General features: G+C 42.6%; 1 protein-coding gene across 2 annotated transcripts; it reads right to left on the reverse strand.

The window, feature by feature from the left end:
* Window positions 1-408: 408 nt before the first annotated feature.
* Window positions 409-21,107, reverse strand: ARRDC4 (arrestin domain containing 4). Of its 2 annotated transcripts, XM_035131479.2 has the most exons (8): window positions 20,699-21,089; window positions 15,375-15,444; window positions 12,727-12,874; window positions 7,258-7,360; window positions 6,199-6,455; window positions 3,437-3,599; window positions 2,508-2,662; window positions 409-2,403 (listed from the first exon to the last, which is right to left on the reverse strand). In XM_035131479.2, the coding sequence occupies exons 1-8, from the start codon at window positions 21,024-21,026 to the stop codon at window positions 2,347-2,349; spliced, it is 1,281 nt and encodes a 426-aa protein (XP_034987370.1). In that variant the 5' UTR covers window positions 21,027-21,089; the 3' UTR covers window positions 409-2,346. The 2 variants fall into 2 exon arrangements, with proteins under 2 accessions (XP_034987370.1, XP_060138981.1); XM_060282998.1 differs by lacking the exon at window positions 15,375-15,444 and having other exon boundaries at window positions 20,699-21,107.
* Between the last annotated feature and the right edge of the window lie 355 nt (window positions 21,108-21,462).

Raw genomic sequence — 21,462 nt, forward strand, 5'->3', positions numbered from 1 at the left:
GCAATCCAGCCTCCAGTAGGCATGGCTATTTCATTGCTTACTAATGGCTGGTGAAGCAAGTAAGACTTTTATCCACTCCACAATAATGGGAGGAATCCACTCCCTCTTCTCAGTGTGCTCAAATTAAGAATATAGGGTTTCACTGCCGTTTCTCTCCATAATCAATCATTTTTGCTCCCTTCTCCTAATTCTCCCCTCCCCAATAGTTATGCCTGACAAGCCTCCATCAAAATGAATTCTATCAGCCTGCATGAATACAATTCTAAACAAAAATGTACTTCTGGCCTCCCCACAAACTGCTAACAGACCTAATCACTAGTAGAAATATCCACTCAGCAAGAAAACACAAATATTAGAGGAAGTCAGTAATGCAGATTTCAGGGCCCTTAACGTGTGTGTGTGTGTGTGTTTTAAAGCTTCAATGCTTATTATTCTGTTACTGTAAATTGTTTAGAAGTGGTGACCCCAATTAAATCAGACAGCAGCTTAATTTTCTTATACCTGTTAAAACTATTTTTTAAAGATGCAGAAGTCATCTTACAGGCACTGTTTCTTTCCTTAAGATGGTGACTGCTTCAAAGTTATTTGTAGTTCATACAGGGTCATTAAGGTACAGTGCTTTGCAGTGTACAAGAGGTCAAGTCCCTGCCCAAGCAGCTTGCAATCCATAATTTGATAAAGGTGACAGGAAGAGAAGAAGAGAAGTGAAGGTAGCGGCAAACAGGGAAATGTATATGCACTGTTGGACATAGGCCGAAGGGGGCTATACCAAAGGCTTGATAGAAAATGTGATCTGAAGGGAGAAGGCGGGGCAGCATCATGCAGGAGCATGCACTATCGCATAATTAGAACTACTTCCTTTTTACTCATTGCAAACATAATAAATCCACAATTTGATGGACAATTTAGGTTTCTTGCCAGCTGCAGTATATCTGCTTAAAAAGATAATGTACATACTATACAGGATTTCCTTCAATCTATGAGGCACCCCTAATATGAGACTTTATGCTTAGCAGCAATATTCACTATTCTAAATGACCTGAGGAACAACTCAAGTTATATTGCACCATAATAGAGACACAGCCCAACTCTGAAGAAAGCAAAGAACAATTCCCTGATAAGTGAGCCAGATTGCTGTACATAAACACGTGCACTGATAAGGTTCTCATGTTGTTTTTAAGGAGAACTGCCCTACTAAATAATGATTCTCCAAGAACCTCTCCCCCTACCCCCAAAATTCATAGAGAAATTACTATCAAACTGGAAATTTAACAGGGGCAGATCCAACTGCAGAATTACACTTTTTGGTCTCGGCTCTCATATCCAAAACAGAGGTAGATTTTTTTTAAAAAAAGAGCTTTTAAACACAGTAATTCATTATTGGAAATCATAGCTACTTTCTTCATTCTTTATAAACACTCCCACAGAGTGCTAAAGCATCCTGCCTATAATTGCTCCAGTGGCAGTGGCTCAAGTTGCTGAAGTTAAGGACTGGTGTAGTATTTGGCTGCCCTTGCCAGGTTTTGTCCCATTGGTAAAGATGCGGGGGGGGGGGCAGTTCTGGAGAGTTGTAGAAAACTTAACTGTATTTCCCTTAACAAAACAAAAACAAAACAAAATCTTGAAGTGCAGCAACAAAACTCCAGCTTCACCATTGAAACAAATGTCTGCCATTCATAGTTAAAAAGAGCTGGCACCTTCATAACTCTTGCTATATATTAATATCTCTATAAAGCAATATGCATTTTAAGACCACTACTTGATAGGTGTCCATCTGACCTTTCTTTCTTTCTTTCTTTCTTTAAATTAATACATTCTTTTTTTTATGCTGAGTACAGTCAGGATCTCAGATTTGCTTGCTTGGGTACTGAAATTGTCAAGCAGAAGCCCTTGTAAACTAAATGAGTGCTTTTTAGAAGCTTACTCTTATTTTTATGTCCCTTCTCAGGATAATTTAGTCATGCAGATGAAACAACTGTATCTCCTCAGTGCAGCCTTTTTGTTATGTGGTTTGGCTGCTCTTGAAAATATCCTCAGCATGATTTTTGCACTATATGCACCAGTTTCTAAAATTTCTCTCTTCTTAGATATTTTTCAGTCGCTCTAGGTAAGATAGGGGCCACTTTCCTGGTAATCTGACCTCATGGTTTCTTCTTTGACAGCTAAACTACAAGACTTTCTTCCATCTCTTGCGTCTCCTCCCTCAAAGAGGTAAGGTGTAGTCCATCTTAATATTTCAGTTGCCTTGATACCTTTAAGCAATAAATTGCTTAAAAAAACTTTTCGCCTGTAGAAAACAAAACCAAGATATTCCATCTGATCAAGACGCAGCTTTCTCAATCATCCTTAAGCCATTATTGAAACTGGCTGGCTATCTTCTACCTCAGTAGGATGTGGGTCAATCTGCAGAGAAAATAAATACACTTTACTGCTTGGGATTCTAAAGTTAATATAAACCTTTTTTTGGTAGATTTAGACAGAAGTTGCACTCAGGGATCTTGATTTACCTCTGAATAGAGAGGTGGGGGCTGAAACCGGAACTCCTGAATGTAGGCCAACATAGGGCAGCATAGTTCTTCATTGCAGTCAATTAGTTGTGGATAAGCAGTAACGTGTCTTGAGAACTCTTCCTCTGACACTATATCGGCATAATTGGGCGGTGCTAGCAAAAGAAAATATTTTTTTAAACATACATTAGCTACTACTTCCATGGTTCCCTTCTGCAGATGAATCTTTTCCTAAGCCCTACTCTATGATGGCTGATGACCAACAACAAAAATGAGATTTTAGTGTAAATGATGAATCACTTAAGAAGCACTGGAATCTGAATACAGGTATTACTTTCTGTTTCACTGATATACTTGTGACAAGGGATTTCATGATTTATTATTACTTAATGTACTTGTATTTCTTCCTTTCCCAGCATGGCATTTTCTTCTCATAGTCACGTGACAAAACATCAGCTGGGCCTAGGCAGGAATGGGGAACCTATGTCCTTCCAGTTGCTACTGGACTGAAACTCCCATCATCCCTGATAATTGGCCTTGCTGGCTGGGGCTGATGGGAGTTGGGAGTCCAGCATCATCTGGAGGGCCACATGTTTTACCATCTCTGGTTTAAGCTGACAAAAACCTCCCCAGTTCAAGCCCAAGAGTCAATTTACTACAGTGGAGGCACCAGGAGGAAAAAAAGGAGGGCCCCCCAAGAAGGGCAAAGCATGTTTCTAAGTGGGTTAAAAGAATAAATAAGCACTTGCATGTCCCCCTGCCCTGCCTCTGGAACTATCTATGACTTTTTACATTGGCTCTAGTTAACTTCATGTGAGCGTCACAATTTATTTTTGCAATGTATATAGCAGCTCCTGCTACTGCAAGAAAAAACACACACAATGCAGCCAAAATAATATAGACACTAATCTCATAACCCAAAATTGTACCTTCTGGATGTTCTGGCATTGACAGTGCCAACCAGCTCATATCCATACTGAACTGGCTGGCAAGGCTGGAGTTTCTGCTGGAAAATGCAGTACATGGAATTGTGCCAATCACTAGAGGCAGTTCAAGCATCAACTTTTTAGCACCAGGAATATGAATGTATACCTGTGATGAGAGAGACACAATTTCACAGAATCTGTCAGAGAGGAGCCAAACCTATGGCAGCACTACAAACGTATCCAAAGGCAAGATCAGAATTTTTCCATAAACCATAGCTGCCAAGTTATCCCTTTTTTAAAGGGATTTTCCCTTACGCTGAATAGGCTTCCTCGCGAGAAAAGGGAAAACTTGGCAGCTATGCCATAAACCCAACAATTTTGGATTAGGGTTGCACCAATCCTGCAAAGGATGAAACTACAATCTGCCCTATCCTAGTCCCACTTAGTTTTCACTTGTTGTTTTAAAAAGCTTCTTCCAAGCACCTAGACTAGCAGCTAGGCACTGCACAGGGCTTCTTGAAGGGGTTACACACCCTCTGAAGGAGTGGCTTTGCAGCTTGGAGGTACTTCTGCATCCTTTGCTGACACTTGAGGCTCAGGTGGCTGGTGGCTCAGCTGTGCCCCTATCTGGAATAGCCTAACTATATTGTCTATGCTCTGGTAGTGTCTAGGTAAGATTTTTGCACTGCTATGATACATAGGGCTGCCTCTGAAGATGGTTTGGAAACTTCAGCTAGTGCAGAATTCAGTGGCCAAGTTGCTCACAGGGGCAAGACAGTTTGAGCATATTGCATATTACACTAATCCTGGCCTGACTGCACTGGCTGCCAGTTAGTTTCTGGATCCAATTCAAAGTGCTGGTTTTGACCTACAAAGCCTTAAATGACTCAGGACAGCAACACCTCAAGGACCACCACTCTCCATAGGGACCTACCTGGACCCTGTGATCATGTGAGGCCCTTCTTTGGGTGCTTCTTCCACAAGAGGTCTGGAGGGTGGCAACACAAGAACAGGCCTTTTCTGCAGTGGCTCCCCATTTGCAGAAAGCTCTCCCCAGGGAGGTTCACCTGGCACCTTCATTATACACCTTTAGGTGCCAGATGAAAACGTTCCTCTTAAACCAGGCCTTTGGCTGATTTACAACTGATGCCCTTTTAAATGTATTGTTGGGGGTTGGGGTTGTTTTTGTTCTTATTTTCATTATGTATTTTGTGTTTTTCATACAGGCAATCACTGTTTTGCACACGTTCAAAGCACGCCCTACTGTGCATGCATGCATCTCCCCAACCTGAAAGTTGCCAGAATAAGAGTGGGGGTGGAACAGGCTTACAGGTGCTCTGCTGATACACACGGGGTCAGGAACGCAATACCATGCAAAACAGCTGTTGCCTGTACAGTAGTAATTTCATTGTGAACCACCCTGAGATCTATACATGTGTCTATACATGTGTGCAAATTTAACAAATCATGATGACAATAATAAAATATCTAGAAAAGAGGGAGGCAGCCCCCCAGGCCACCTCATACCTATGGAGAGCTACAATATACAGTGCACCTCTACTTACGAATTTAATGCGTTCCGAATGCACATTCGTAAGTAGAAAAAATTGTAAGTCGAATCCCATAGGAATGCATTGGGAGAAAAAATTCGTAAGTAGAAAAAAATGCTATCTAAACCGCATCCAAGATGGCGGACGGAGCTCCGTTCGTAAGTAGAAACATTCGTAAGTAGAGTTATTCATAAGTAGAGGTACCACTGTATCTACAAATCCAGTCCTGTGCAGCTTCTGAAACAGACTCCTGATCTGATCTGCACATTGGTTTGGGTGGATGAGATCAGATGTGTTCACTTTGGAAACTATGCTCACAGGATTCTTCCTTTATCCCTATTTGGGGGTAAAGCACATATAACTGTGCTGTCATTCATATACATCTATATACTGTGCTGTCGTTCATATACATTCCTGTTTCAGGAATTTGGCTTTGTTTCATACTTTCAACATTACCTTCCAGCCATTTTAACACCATCTCAACTACTTCAGTTTTGAACTCCTAACCCCTTAAAATTCCAGCAGCTAAATGTTAGCCTACTACTTTTGGACATACAGAACAATTCAAACTCTCTGAAGGAGCAAGCAATGCTTAGGAAGATTTAGTAAAATATAAGTATGCCTGAATTTAAGTTTGATTAGTTACATAAACACAGTCTTCAAACCTTAAAAGCCTTATGCGGCTTAGGACCGCCTCTCCCGGTATGCCCCGCAGAAGACATTAAGGTCCACAAATAATAACACACTGGAGATCCCGAGTCACAAGGTTTTTAGACTGGCCTCGACCAGGACCAGGGCCTTCTCAGTACTAGCCCCGACTTGGTGAAATGCTCTCTCTCAGGAGACTAGGGCCCAGCGGGAGTTGTCATCTCTTCGTAGGGCCTGCAAGACAGAGCTGTTCCGCTTGGCCTTTGGTTGACTCAGTCTGACCCCGGTGTTACCCTCCCTCCCCTAAGGTTTTATTCTACAGATATTTAAATGAGGTTCCACTGGTAGATTCCCATTTTAAAATTGAATTTCAACATTGTATTTAATCTGAATTTTAATTAATTGTTTTCTTTTCTTTTATGTCTTATTGTAATTTTCTTGGTGTTAGCCGCCCTGAGCCTGGTTTTGACTGGGGAGGGCGGGGTATAAATAAATTATTATTATTATTATTATTATTATTATTATTATTATTATTATTATTATTAAATGGTGAAAAGCCACACTTACAGCTAAGGAATATTCAACTCTGATAATACAGCAGTCAAGGATAGAAGGGGTGACAGGTGGAATTTTCAAAGTTTTCCCATTCCAGGTATCTGTGCTCCCAGAAGCAACATGGTTTCCTCGCACATTGGCGACCATCTGTCGAAAAGTTTTTGTTTTCCCACTAGCCAGATAAGTCTGTGTTTGGAAAATAGCAGCTTTTGGAACAATTAAGCGAGAGGAACAATTCTCAATTTCTGCATAAATTGGTATTGCTTCACCTAAAAAAAAAAACACAAAGAATGAATTAATTACCAAACATTATGATGTACCCGAGTGACAAAGAACATCATTCATTACATGATGCAAATTATTTTTCTTCCTTCTGTTTTGTACAGTTAGAGTTTATGTTTAGGAAAAAACAGTTCAGTGGATACTTCCTATGTTTATTGTGGCAACAAGCCATAGCTGCCAAGTTATCCCTTTTTTTAAGGGATTTTCCCTTATGCTGAATAGGCTTCCTCGCGAGAAAAGGGAAAACTTGGCAGCTATGCAACAAGCACCATGAAAAGTCCTACATTTGTATACGCATCTGCAATGATTTTAATAATCATTTATTTGGCTTTCTGCTTAACCTTTTCCCTCTTAAAGTGACAAAACCTAAGGCTTTTTAGATAGGGCATTGATGTTATGGGAAAAACATGGCATTCCAACACTAATATAGAAGCAGAAGAACACCTGCAGAGGAGAACAAGAGGATTGGGGAGGGGAGGTCCTTAGCTGTTTCTCTGCCCACCAATTCTACTCTGTGAGTGCCCTCATCCCAGACCATCTAAATCACTTTTTCCTAACTCTGGCTCTGAAAACAGCAGAACAGGGTGATAGCTGCAGAGTGGAGAGATTTTTTGAAGAAAACCAGTTGATGTGGAAATGCTTGAGCCCTTCCATCCCACTTGTCAACCCTCCCAAGCAAATTCCACCCTCAATAGGAATTTGGGATAATAGGATCTTGAGAGAGGGGTGGGACTTGGTATTTATCAACCTAATATCCAATTTCAGTCTTATTGAAGAAGAGACACTTGCCATTACAATAGCCTTTCCTCTCTATTTTGGCACTGAGAGAAACTGGACCAGAAGTGAAAAACCAGCATCCAATCATCTTCTCCTGGCTTCGTCTTACAGGGCTCTGTAAATAATAATAATCATCATAATCATTAAAAGAATAGTGGTTTCAAACCCACAGATACCAGCAATTCACCTGTGCTTGACTCACCAATTAAGAGTTTGTTTATTTACAGGCATTTATAGCTTGTCCTTTACTCATGTGGTCTCTGAGCAAGCTACATACAGCTCAATATAATTAAACCCATACAATATATTCAACCCACAAAGGACTGTGCAGAAAAGTGCACCTTGAGATAAGTGAGGTAAGTTAAGGCGAGACCCACAATGGCATTTGCTTTGGCAGCCGCCATTACATGACAGGGAGGCAAAGCAGGTAGCTGTACCCAAGTGGCACACCACAATCCATTTTAACAGGTTAATGCTCCATATGAGGCAAACAAGATTTGCATTCTCTCAGACAGCTCCAAAGTGAGTGTAATTCTTTTTGGAGAAGACATGTCCCCTTCCCATTTTTATTCCACATGGCATCTCTGCATATACACACTTTTGGCAATCACTGCAGTCTCATTGCTCTCTGCTGCAGTAACTAAGCATCCCAGGTTAGCAATTCAAATTTACTATCCAGATGTTCATATCAATTACTATTATTTAAATGACATTAGTGGCCACATGTGCAAAGTACCAGGTTACTGTATAACACTACTCTCTTGTTATAATTGATCCTAAATATTTATTTGTTTGGGGCAACACAATGTGAGAGTGATCCACTGAGACCAGGCATATGTAAGATTTCTTCACTCAGCAGGCACAGACAGAGGTGTGAAGCAGAGGCAGCAATTCCACGGGCAGAAAATGCATCTCCCTCCATTCTCTATGGTGGGAAGGGATAAAGCTTCTGCCAATCCTCAACAGCATATTATATTATTTTAATGGGATGACATGCTTTCCTCCATCTAAATGGACCCAAATGAGAAAATGCATAAAGGCGTCTCTGTAGACAGTGGCTATTTTTGAAACGGAAGGTTACTGAATCCCTCAGGAATTGATTTAGAACTCAAGCCTTCTAAGAATCATATGGCACACAACCAGTCCAGTTTACACAATTTAATGAACTATACCTTATGCTATGCTGCAAAATGCAAGTTCATTTTTGTTCACATTCTTACAACTATTAGAATGGGGTGGTCAAAAGAGACAGCAGTCAATTAATACTTTATAGACAGAAAAATGACCCCACTTGAAAGTTAACCAATCATTTGACTTTTTATTGTTTCGATGTTACCAGACTTATCAAGCAGGAATAAACATGGGAAGCAATCATAGCTATGGTAAACACACAGAACAGAGATGAATGCATTAATTTCAAATAATCTAGCATCCTTATATGCGAGTGGATTTTGTGTTTTGTGTTACCATAAGTGGGTTTGTGTATGTGCTGATTTCCTAAGGTACACTTAATTGGAAGCTGCTCTGGAAAAAAAAGCCTGCCCGCAAAACTCTTTTCTCAATGCCCAAAGGCTGTTGCCAAGAAGAGGAGGCACACTGGTGCTTTTGCCAAAGAGGATATTGTTTTAGTGAGCAGTCTCAACTGGTTTATATTGCCATTTCATAATAATGCATGGAAGTTCAAATGTTAGTTTAGACTTGAGAAACAAAACCAAACAAACTGCACATCCTATTCAATTGGGCAAAGCAGTTACAGTATTTGGCAAGTTATGTTACAGGGCTGAATTAACTACACATCAGAAAACAAGTGCAACTAACATTAACATTGAAGTAATGAAAATATGCAGCCAACAAGGTTAGGAGAGTTACTTGAGGTAATACCCGGTATTAACATCGCCTGTGCTAAGCCCCACTAGGCTAACTTAAGAAAACTAATATGAAAGTTCAAGCAAACTGAAGGCATCCTACACAAGAGAGAGGATGACCAGAGACACAATACAGTGAACTGCATTTGCTACAGTGAACTGTATTTGCTATAGACTTAACAGCAACAGCAGGAGGTTGAGCTACAGCTCCACTGGCTTTCATCTACCTTTCTCTGGGCCATTTCGAACTACTGTACCAGAACAGCAGTACATATTTTACAGACAAAATGAGTGCATAATTATTGTGTAACAGGAGTGAATATTAAGAAGCACAAAGCCAAGCAAATGTCACAGATTCAGAAAGAACCTCATGGGTATTTTAGTCCAAGCCCTTCCGCCACCACTCAAACTTGTGAGTGACCTTCCACAAAAGATTCCCTTAGCAATCTATTCCTTTGCATGGCTTCTGCTATCAGATCTTCCTTAATGCTAACCCAAGTCTGTCTTTCCTGCTGGTCTCACATTTCATAAGTTGTAAAAACTCATTTCACTAAAATAAGTTATTACACTGAATAAAGTTAAAGGGTACAGAACTGGCTTATACTCCATTAAGTCATTAGGGGGGGGGGGTGATATGTAGACTTTTCAGTCAATATTATACAGAGGGGGTCAGGTTCCAAAAAATATGACAGTCCCACATGTCCAAGGAGGTTTTTGGGCCTGTGTTTCTCAAATAGCAGCTCCCTGCTGGAAGGCAAGCTAATTTTGAAAGAGAAAAGCATTACAGGAGTAGTTTGTGGTATGACACATTGATTAGGAACATCAGACTCCTAGCCAAACTCACTGGAACAACCAAGCCTTGAGGATGTTGAAAACACACTTCTGGAAGCAAGGTTATACTTAACCTACTTTATACATAAAAATAACCCACTGGATTTTGGTTCAGCCATCCACTGAAGTGTGAGGAACAAAATTCAAAATTGGATCCATATATCATTTAAGCGATACTAAATGCCATGAACAATTGCGGGCTTTTCATTTATATATTACCTGGTCACTACTGACAACTAGGAAATTTCTTCCAGAATGATTCAGAGTAATTTCCAAGCGTGACTGCAACCCTTTAAAAACTCTCTCTCCTTCTCTCTCTGGGTGTGTGTATGTGTATGTGTGGATGTGCGTGCACAGAGAGTGGATCTCTTAGTTCAGTGCTGATCAAATGCTCGTCAACCATCAAGTCAATACCTTTTCTTCAGAAGCTTTCTGCTTTGTATTGCAAAGAGCCCTGTAGACGTTATTTATTTTGTGCCAATTGAAGGCTATTGGACTGAGAATCAGTGGATCCTCTGTGCGGACTGTTTTTCAAATTTTCAGGTGCTGTTATATACATGTTCCTTGCTCTCATACCGAATCATAGGTAAGGGTGCAAGGTGAACTCTCTGCTGCAGAAGCTGAAGTTGTTATAAGGGAAAACAGACTGAAAACTGCTTTTGTATGGAGTTTGGAAGCTATGCAAAATGAAATGGTTATTTGGTGAGTAAGGCACTTAAGTATCGCTTGAATGCTTCACATATTCTGGCTGAGCAGGTTCTCATGTAAGCATTAGCAAAGCCTTGTTCAAATAAAGGGTGCAGGGGGAAAAGAGAAGAGAGCGAGGCAGGCAGGTATATCTACACTGATGGTACAGTGGCATATATGGCGTATCAACAAATACAGAGAAGAGGCGACAAGGCTATTCACCTTTAAACCTTGCATAGTTTCTAAACATTGAACCTGATTTGTATTCAGCAAGAATGTTATACTTTATTATAAGGGGTGGGGAACATGTGACCCTCCAATTGTAACTCCCATCATTCCTGGTTATTGGTCCATGCTGGCTGAGGGTGATGGTAGTTGGAATCCAACAATGCCTCGAGGTTCACAGGTTCTCCACCTCTCCTTTACACAATGGGCAAATAATACATCCGGTCCTAACTATCAATCTAACAAGAAGTAAAAGCTGCAGAGGAAAAACAATGCTGAATACCAAGAGCACAGAATACTTGCTACATTAGCATTATGATGGAAAGATAAAATGGTTCCAGCATTTCCTGAGCAGCAGAAATCACAGAATCAGATTAAAGCAAGCAGTTATTAGATCTTAGGTCCCATAAGAATTGATGCTTTTGAATTATGGTGCTGGAGGAGACTCTTGAGAGTCCCATGGACTGCTAGAAGATCAAACCTATCCATTCTTAAGGAAATCAGCCCTGAGTGCTCCCTGGAAGGACAGATCGTGAAGCTGAGGCTCCAATACTTTGGCCACCTCATGAGAAGAGAAGAATCCTTGGAAAAGACCCTGATGTTGGGAAAGATTGAGGGCACTAGGAGAAGGGGACGACAGAGGACAAGATGGCTGGACAGTGTTCTCGAAGCTACGAACATGAGTTTGACCAAACTGCGGGAGGCAGTGCAAGACAGGAGTGCCTGGCGTGCTATGGTCCATGGGGTCACGAAGAGTCGGACACGACTAAACGACTAAACAACAACAACAACAACAACAACAACAACAACAAGGTCCCATAAGAAGAAGGGAAGATCTCATTTTATGTTTAGATGGAATGGGAATTCAGCCCACTTCCATTCTGTTACTTTAGACTGATCTTATTTTCTGTAATAATTCCACTGATCATGAGAAGTCCAATGCTTTAAATGTGAGTAAATCCATAATATTAATAACAGAAGATCTGAGGCAGCTGCATCTATACACGTAATGCTGAAAAAAGAAATGCAAAATGGAAGGATGTATAGGATGAAAACCAGAGCTTAAATCACAAGCTAGAAATAATAAATAGTTCACTATAATGCCTGTTCTATCATTCCCTCTATCTCTGATATTCAGGCTGCAAATTCTATTGTTTGCATAGCCACAACAGCACTACCACCCCACAAGCAGCTGGAAAATTCGCAGAAGTACAAAACAACTTTAGGGGGAAAAAACAACCCCAGGAGGGTATGGGAAAAAGCCAAAACAGCCCAATGAGGAGTGAGTGTGCACAGTGAAATGTTGACCAGCTGGGGACCACCTGTGCCAAAATATACTTCTACACATTATTTTTGTGATGACCAACGGTTCTAACAAATACATATGAGTGACTGGCTGGCTGTTGAGGAAACAGAAAACCAGGGGGGTGGGGTGGTGGGATGGAACAGAGCGGTTGGAATCCAGAACAGCCGTACTGTACTCCACACTACAATATTTTTATTCTGGTCCCACTTATAGCCTAGTATTACTGAGAGAGTGTCAGTCGTTGCAGCCATGTAAATGTAGCTACTCTGATATAAAGTACTTTAGGCTTTCTGTTATTGTTATTAAGCCTCATTAATGCATGTCAATCCTGCCCCAACTTTTGGCAGAAACAGCTGTGCCATCAGGGATGTAATCAATGGTATTAAACAGAAACAAAAAACTGTTGGCAATCCATGCAGCCTAAAGGCTATCTATTTATAGAGGAAGCTTAGAAGGGAGCTTACATGCATTTGAAAAGTCAGCAAAGTTACAGACCAAAATATCACAGACCTGGTTATAGCTGAGGGTTAATGAACACACGTATAGCACAGCTAGATCTGCTCTTACCAGTAGAATGGGTGAATTGACATCTATGTGGCTGATAACCTGGAACTCTCTCTTCACAGTTTGATCAGGGACCATTGGCCTTTCCAGGGTTGCTTTCACACAGTACTGGATGTTGCCATACTTGCCCGTGAAAGAGGTTGCTAAAGATCTGGACACAAAACAAAAGAAAATACCCATTTACAAGTTTGCACCTTTCAGGATTAAACATAAGATACTTACAGATACAAAAGAAAGAGGAGGCTTTGCTCTCCCAGACCTTAAATTGTACTATGAGACAGCATGTTTAGTATGGATCAGGGACTGGATAAAACTGGAAAAGGAGGAAGCTTTAGACTTGGAAGGTCATGATAACAGATACGGGTGGCACACATCTCTTTGGTATGGGAAAGGAAAGGTGCACAAAGGATTTTACAATCACATAATTAGGAGATCATTAATGAGGCAGTGGGAAAGAAACAGTTTTAAGATTGACTGTATGCATTATATGGGCCTGTGAATGAGCAAAACTATGCCAAGCAGCATTTGAGCTTCCTGCACATATTAGGCATAATCAAAATACTTTGTAACAGGGTTGGCATGCCAGTATATTTACCACCTATTTGACCAACAAGTGGTTAAAAATCAATGAATACAATATTACTATTGTTTGGGTGGCAGTTTACTTGTATCATTTCCCTATAGGTTCATTTGTCGGCAAACACAGGAGAGGACTGTTTGCCTCCTAGCTGTGGAGTAGTCAGGGGGTAGAGACAAGAATTGAAGAAAACTTCCTCTGACAATGTGCTGTAACTGAAAGTTTCTTTAAGCAGTAACACAAACAGCCATTGGTGGAAACATCATTATTTTAATTGCATTATTCTGGGTAACTTTGTATGTCAAGTCTGGTGTACAGGACAAAAGCCAACAAAATAAATCTTGTTTAGTCCAGCTGTTGCATCCCATCCCCATTTCCTATGTGCTAGATGCATCCATGTGCTAGAGGAAAAAGCAGAGAAACTGCTCTGTAAGTACAGTGGTGCCTCGACTTACGAATTTAATCCGTTCCGAAGGCACCTTCGTAAGTCGAAAAACCCTAAAAATTCATAAGTCGAAAAATCCCTATCTAAAACCGCCGCGGGTTTTTTCCGGATGTCAAGACATTCGTAAGCGCGCAGCCATTACTCCCATTCGTAAGTCGAAAAATTAGGTTGTCGAGTCGTTCGTAAGTCGAGGTACCACTGTATAGTCTCCCAGTGTGGGCAGATCAATTCTAAGTGGGGTGGTGGGTGGGAAGCGAAGGGATGGTCACCCAACTCCAAAGCCTTCCATGCTTGTGCCAGTCAGTGTAGTAGATGTCTGTCTGTCTGTCTACACACACACACACCCACCATTCTATTTTGCCCATTTCATGAAACATTCCTTCTAAACTAAGGAGGGGAAGAATTAAGTGGGTGAGTACAATTCTCTTGGAGAATTAAAAGGGTGGTTGCTCCAGCCTCTGCCCCACCCCAGAATGTCCTGTTTCAGGGCCCCACCTGATAACACAATACCAGTGATAATTTAGACTTGTGGAGTTTTCCCACCAGCATCTGAGGCAGACATGCACTTCTCAGGATGCCAGAGAGGGATCTTTGACACATCTTAATTCTCCCAGCCAGCAGATCTAGGGGTTAGGTTTACTCTGTAGAGTTGTTACCTTTCTTCTGAGAAGTTAACTCTTTAAAACACACTTGAACATTATTTGATTGGTCTGTAGATCAACTGTTTTTTGACTGGTCAACTGTTCAACCATACTTTTTAGCCTTCATGATTGCGATGAAAGGCACAGGTGTTGCCTGATGAAGGCATGGGATAAAGAAGCTTCTGCTACCAGGGAGAAAAATATCTACAGAAATAACCCTCTCCCTCCCTATGTTACCCACCACCGTACTATCCACATTTTTCTGTCCCCTCTCCTTATAAAGAGAACACATTTCTCTTTATGCCCTAGCCCAGGGATGGAGACCTGAGCCCTCCAGATGTTGTTGGACTCCTATCAGCCCCAGCCAGCATGGCCAAAGATTAGGGGTGACTGAGACTGGAATCCAACAGCATCTGGAGGGCCAAAGTCTACCCAATTCCCATACAAGTATTTACAGTTTCACAAAACTCTATATTGATGCTATTCAACTGCTTCAGCTTTACCAACTGCAAAAATTAAGCTGCTTACATTGACCTGCTGCCTTCTCATACCCTCCTCCATCACAATTTGTTTCAACTTGTGAGCACAAGATAAAACAGTACTGCAAGGGGCACATTTGTATCTTATGTTGCATTTTACTTCTGCCCCATCCCAACTGCTTGCATCAGGTCATCCTGCTTGATTCATTTAATAGGAAAAAGGGCAGGAGAGTACCAAAGCCTAAATTCTCACTCCCAATGCTCTACAGTTCCCAACTACTGATGAATAAGGTACTTTCTTTAAACTCTAAATAAGTTACAAACCAAACAAAATCAATATACGGACAAAATTTGGATCACAAAGTATAAAATATATGTTTTCTTGAAAACTATCTAGGGACACTTCAGAAATAACACACACATATATATATGTTATTTCTGAAGTGTCCCTAGATAGTTTTCAAGAAAACAATAAAAACCAATATGTCAAGTTATGCTACATCACTTACTGCTGGGGGAGTTGAAAGCTGAAAGGGAATTCATGTTTTCCAGCTTCTAACAGGATTAAGCCCTCATCACCTACAGGGAAAAGAAAACATGTGGTTGGCTTTTTCCTCCCACTTTTTGAAAAAAAATATAGATCATAATGATTTTCAACACACAAACTGCAGAATTAAGACAATCTATTACTTAGATGCCACTTTGAAGAGGACTCCTATTGTGCTTTATCTATGACGAAGAGCTACTGCGGAACTTGCTAAAGGACACAAAGGGGCTTGGGTTAGGATTCACTTTCTTGCATCCCACTGTCTCCCCTATACAAGCAATACAAACACTTGATTACCAGAAGCAAATGTGATATGTGGGTGCATGCTACAAGCAGTGCTCTCTCTTGCGAAGCACATTTGAAACTACTGCCTATCTCCAACCTCAGAAATATATGGGAATGATGCTTTTGTTAATGAGTGAACAGCCAAACAACTTTGTAATAAAAGTAAGAAGAAAGGACAGAGAAGGTGGTGTTTACTGCTGTATAAAAAATAAAAAATTAGGGTTTATGAGGTACACATATTTACAAAGAGTAAGTAAGAGCCATTACAATGTGGCATTTAAACTTAAGAATCATGTTCAATATTAAGTGTTGTCATACTCACACCACTGACTGCACAAAGCTGAACAGTGTGAATGAATTCCTACCACACCACACTGTGTACCCTATTGTATTGCACCAATACAACAACATCATGGTTAGTGATAATGTCTGGGTGCAATACTCCTACATTACAATCCTATGCATTTCATTCTTTAGGAACAAAGGAAGCTGCCTTTACTGAGTCAGACCATTAGTCTATCTAACTCAGTATTACAAGACAGGATCTGAAACCATGTTCACTGGCTAGGCCTGTTGCTACAGCAGAAACTTGCACATGTTGTGTAACAGCCTATGGAAGAGCCAGGGTTACAGAAAAGTGTTAAGTTTGCTTCAGTTTGGTCTCAGATTCTTGTCAGATTCCTACTTCCTCACTGGTGGGGAAGGCCAGTCTTTTAATTGTGAAAGAAACCCAGTAGATTTCACAAAAGCAATTTTAGCATGATGCACTTCTTCGGTTGCCTCCCCAACAGCAGTGCCATCACAGCCAGCAAGTACCTAAACAAGAAAGGTCCTTTCTCGTCTTTTTGGACTAAAGCAATCAGTGTAAGCCCAAGGTAGGTTGTGCACAGTAGAGCAGCATACCTGTCTCTTGAAGAATCTTAATGACTGCACCAAAAACCAACAAGACATGTAATTAACTGTTCCACACAGAGGAAATTGATTACAAATTGCTTCAAGAAACAACTGGAAGATTCGTCTGAACCTTCCTCTGAATCAATGGTGAACAACGAAACTAGCCTTGTGCTAAAAGCAAGTTGATCAAATCTACACATTCAGGCACAAATATTCCTGCCCTTTGATTACAGCTACCGGTAGTAGAATCAACACTACTGTATTGTACTTAAACAGAGATGGATTTGCCTGGAAGCAGTGCTGTGGAGTGCCCCCAAAAGTCCAGCACAGGCCAGTAAACAGAGAACTGGGTTTGTAAAACTGAGGTTCAAGTCTCAGCTCTATCTCAGCTTCATTGTGTGAAGAATCTAACCAATCCATTCAGTCTCAATCTCATATCATGTTCAGAGGAACCAGTACAATAAAATCTCAATTCATGTAGGGTTTCCATTCCATAGCTCAAAGCTGCCTGCTGGAAGGGGAGGAGCCCCCCACCCAAAGACTTCCCTGCATATCCACTGTCAGAGGGGGAAAAAGAAACTTGTCCAGCCACTAGGCTACCATAGCATGCAGTGAGATCAGCTGCTGCCAAGTTTATTCAATTGTGGACTGATCTGGGACTCTCCCCAAGTCTTGCTAATTCACTTGGGTGGCAAGGACTTAGGCCTCCTGTCCACCAGGCAGCATTGGCCTGAGGTTAGGCTTGCCTGGTTTGATATTCTGCCAAGGTTGGTGTGGTACTGTCAGGGGAACCCCAGGGGCATTAATAGGACCTGGAAGGTTAACCTGGAAATGAGGCTGAAATACATGATCTTGGGGTGTTGGTCATTCACAGTGGCGGAGTGTGTTCTCGTGGTGCCTAGGGAGTGCACAACGGTGGGGGCGCAGAGGGCAAATGGAGCCTGTCATGTGCCAGCCCAGACCTTGCTGCTGAAGCAACACCAGCCATGAGATGCACAGGACCCTGCGTCACTTTGCTAGGCTGGGATCTGATCACCCATTTGCCCAGGCAGGGTGGTTTGTCCTATTATCTGCAGGTTCAGTTTATTCCTGCACCCGAGGTTCAGTTTACTCCTGCACCTACAAAAGTTTCTCTCTGCAGATAATAATCTGGTTTGTTGCATTTAAGCTTAATAAAGTGGTCTTTACTTCAGCCAAACCAACTTTGTCTGACTCCTTATTCAGTCAATGGGTCGCAAATGAATCTGGGTGGTTTTCAAAAGAAATGAAAAGTAATCAAGGTTAGGAATATGGGCAGCTGCCTCATACCAAGTCAAACCAATGGTCTATCTAGCTTAGTATTGTCTACATTGACTGGCAGCAGCTCTCTAGGGTTTTGGGTTCTTTCCCAGCTCTACCTGGAGAGTGAACCTGGGATCTTCTACATGTAAAGCAAATGCTCTACCACTTAGTGACTGCCCTTCCTCCCACTGAGTTCAAGCAGTTCATTTCAAGGTCAAGCAGCCTGGTTTCAGGAATCCCCCTCTCAGATTGTATTAGCAGTTATCACCACACACAGCAAAAACTTTAAAGCACTTTGCATAATTAAAAGTGCTATTAATATAATGGGGCAAGTTACTGTCATTTTTGGTAGTTTCCACTACCAGTGAATGATATTAAATAGATAGATTTTTAATCTATGGATAATTTTTCTTCTTGATTTAATTCTGACTCTTTCTTACATCATCAGCATGATTGTGAATGTTGCCTACCAGCCAAGTATGGCAACCCACCAAGACTTAATAAACCTCCTCTCCATTTGTTTTTGCTGGCTATACAACACCGGGGGGGGGGGCAGGGGGTAAAAAAGGTGCATTATGGTGCTGGAGGAGACTCTTGAGAGTCCCATGGACTGCAAGAAGATCAAACCTATCCATTCTGAAGGAAATCAGCCCTGAGTGCTCACTGGAAGGACAGATCGTGAAGCTAAGGCTCCTCATGGCCACCTCATGAGAAGAGAAGACTCCCTGGAAAAGACCCTGGTGTTGGGGAAGACGGAGGGCACAAGGAGAAGGGGACAACAGAGGACGAGATGCTTGGACAGTGTTCTCGAAGCCACCAACATGAGTCTGACCAAACTGCGGGAGGCAGTGGAAGTGCTCTGGTCCATAGGGTCACGAAGAGTCGGACACGACTAAACGACTACAGGTAAACAACAACAACATGTGCACCTGGATGGATCACAAGCTGCACAGGCCTATTTTTCATATTGCTTTGAAATGAGAAAGGAATATGCTGAGATACTGTACTGAACTGTTTTTTATCTAGAAGCAGAACACCAATGACCACAACATTTTTTCTTAAGTGTCCGAGGTGGGTCGAAGAAAATAAACATACAACTCTCTCGGCCTACCCCATAATCTGCACCTAAGTCACCTTCCCTCTTACCGCCACACCCTCCTCCCAACTTCAGCCTTAATACAGGGTGCCCCTATAATTCATCCCCAACTACACAAACCTCAGCCACTGGTCTTTACTCATTCAGTTTATTTTGCCAGGCCTTTTACATCTGTTTCAGCTCTAGATTTCTTTTTAACTTTGCACTTTTAAGATTTTGCTGCTCATGTATGTATGCTTTACTGTTGATCTGCTTTATCTTTTTTTTTAAAAAAAAATGTTTTGGTTCTGGTTGTAAGTCATTCTGAGAATTTGAGTGGCATGGTTTTACTGGATATTTCTGCTTCATGTCACTATAAGATTGATTTTACGCTGCTGTATTTATGCTGGTTTGTGTGTGCATGAGCTGGTAATTGTTGTTTAAAATTGGTTATGATATTTTTGCTTGTATTTTTCAATTTTTTAAAAAATTGATAAACCACTCTCAAGTTTATAACCTTATAAACTATCACACAATCATCCTTCCTGGCCTAATGGTTTGACTTGGCATAGTGCAGCTTCCTGTGCTCCTATAAAGGAGAAGAGCTATACCTCAGCAATACTGCATCTGCTTTGCATGCAGTACATTCCAAATTAAATCCCTGTCATCTCTATTTAGGATTGGCAAACACCTTTGCCAGTAAGAATGGAATAATAACACAAGAGCCCTCTTGCATCTGATCAAAGGTCAATCTAGTCCAGCTTCCTGTTTTCTGCAATGGCCAATCAGATGCTTCTACGAAACCCACAAGGAGGGTGTGAGCACAACAGCTGTATAATGAAGGTGCATGGCATGCTTCCTTGGCGAGGGATTTCCTTCAACTTAGGGGCTGCCACAGATAATGTTCCCTCTCCAAGTTTCTGAGGGCAGAGGAACCCTCTGCTGATCTTGGCACCAAGAGAGTTGGGAAAAATATTTAAGTTTTACATAAGTGCACTCAGTGAAATTAATGAATAATGTTTCACCCAATACTCATGGTTGTTGTTTTTTTTAAAAAAGCTACCACTTGCAGCCCCCAACCTCATCCCAGCCCCTCCTACACTGTGTGACCCCTGGTTTCATTTACATACATTTATACCCCACCTTTCCTCCAAACAGCTTAAGGTGGCACACGCACCCCATCTTTTCCTCCCAACCCTGTGAGGTAGGTTAGTTAGACTGCAAGAGCAACTTGCCCAAGTTCACCCACTGATCTTCATGACCAAGATGGGATTTGAACCTGAACCTCCCCTCAAACCACACTGGCTCCCTTATGTAAACTTCACTCAAACCGCTTAGGAATGCGAGAAATTAAGCAGGGCACAATTGCCTTAAAACAAAAACAAACAAACACCAACTTGCAGTGAACACGCTATTAACAATGCCAACATTATTAATATTCTGCACAAAATCAGACTAGATCTGTTCCATAGGAGGCAACCCCCTAGGGGCTGACGTCACCCCCCAATAATCTATTTGAGGGGGCTGCCCCCCAGGTTGATGGGCATTACCATTCAAGTGCTGCTCTGATCCATTATGTGGGGCGGGGCTTACCTGCCCACCACAACATACGGTATTATTCAGGTTGGCACCCCTGATATGTTGTTCTCTCCCTTCTGGCCCCCTCCAAGGCGAACCCTCGCAGCCCAAGACCCCGACCAAGCCAAGCCTTCCCTCCCCACGCCATGGGCCGCTTTCTGCCTCCTTCTCACCTGCCGGGCGCGGGTCCTGCCCGAGCAGGTGCTGCCGGACGTCCAAGTAGGGCACCTCCGCCTCCAGCCGGGCCCCCGGGCCCCCTCCTGCTGCCGCTGCGGGAGAAGCGGCGGCGGCGGCCACAGCGGCGGCTCCTTCGCTCCAAGCGGCCCTGGCGCGCCCGGTGGCCTCGAGGCGGAGGGCGCGGAGGGGCAGCGGCGCCGCCGCCTCCACCACCACCCGCCCGGACACGGTCTCGCCGCAGCTGTAGCCGCCCGCCACCGCTTCCGACAGAGACAAGGTCAACTGCGCCTTCACCACAGACGACGACGACTCCTCGGCCGCCATGACGCGCCTCAGGCCCCTCTGCCCGGCCCTCGGCGACGACGACGAACGGCGCCGGCACCTCGGCCCTCTGAGGGGGAAGGCAGACGAGGAAGGAGCGGGGAGTTTCGCCTCAGCCACCCTCCAGAGGCCCTCTCACCTGATTGGCTGCGCCCGTGACAGCCCCTGGCGTCAAGCGGCGTGATCGGAGCGCCGCGGCCAACCGCCGGGCGGGCCTCGGCGCGTGGACAGCGCCTCCATTGGACACGCCGCGGCAGACCCGGAATCCTCGGCCAATCAGAGAAGGGAAGGAGCCATGTGCACGGGTTGCGTGGGTAAACACAGGCCGGCTGGCAGGGAAAAGAGGAGGGGCCTGAGAGTGACGTAATTCTTTCTCTGGTGGAAACTCCCTAGGATTTCCTCTCAGGGTTCCGGTGTATACAGCGGGATTCCCAGAAGC

Source organism: Zootoca vivipara, chromosome 14, assembly GCF_963506605.1.
Source record: "Zootoca vivipara chromosome 14, rZooViv1.1, whole genome shotgun sequence".
Lineage (NCBI taxonomy): Eukaryota > Metazoa > Chordata > Lepidosauria > Squamata > Lacertidae > Zootoca > Zootoca vivipara.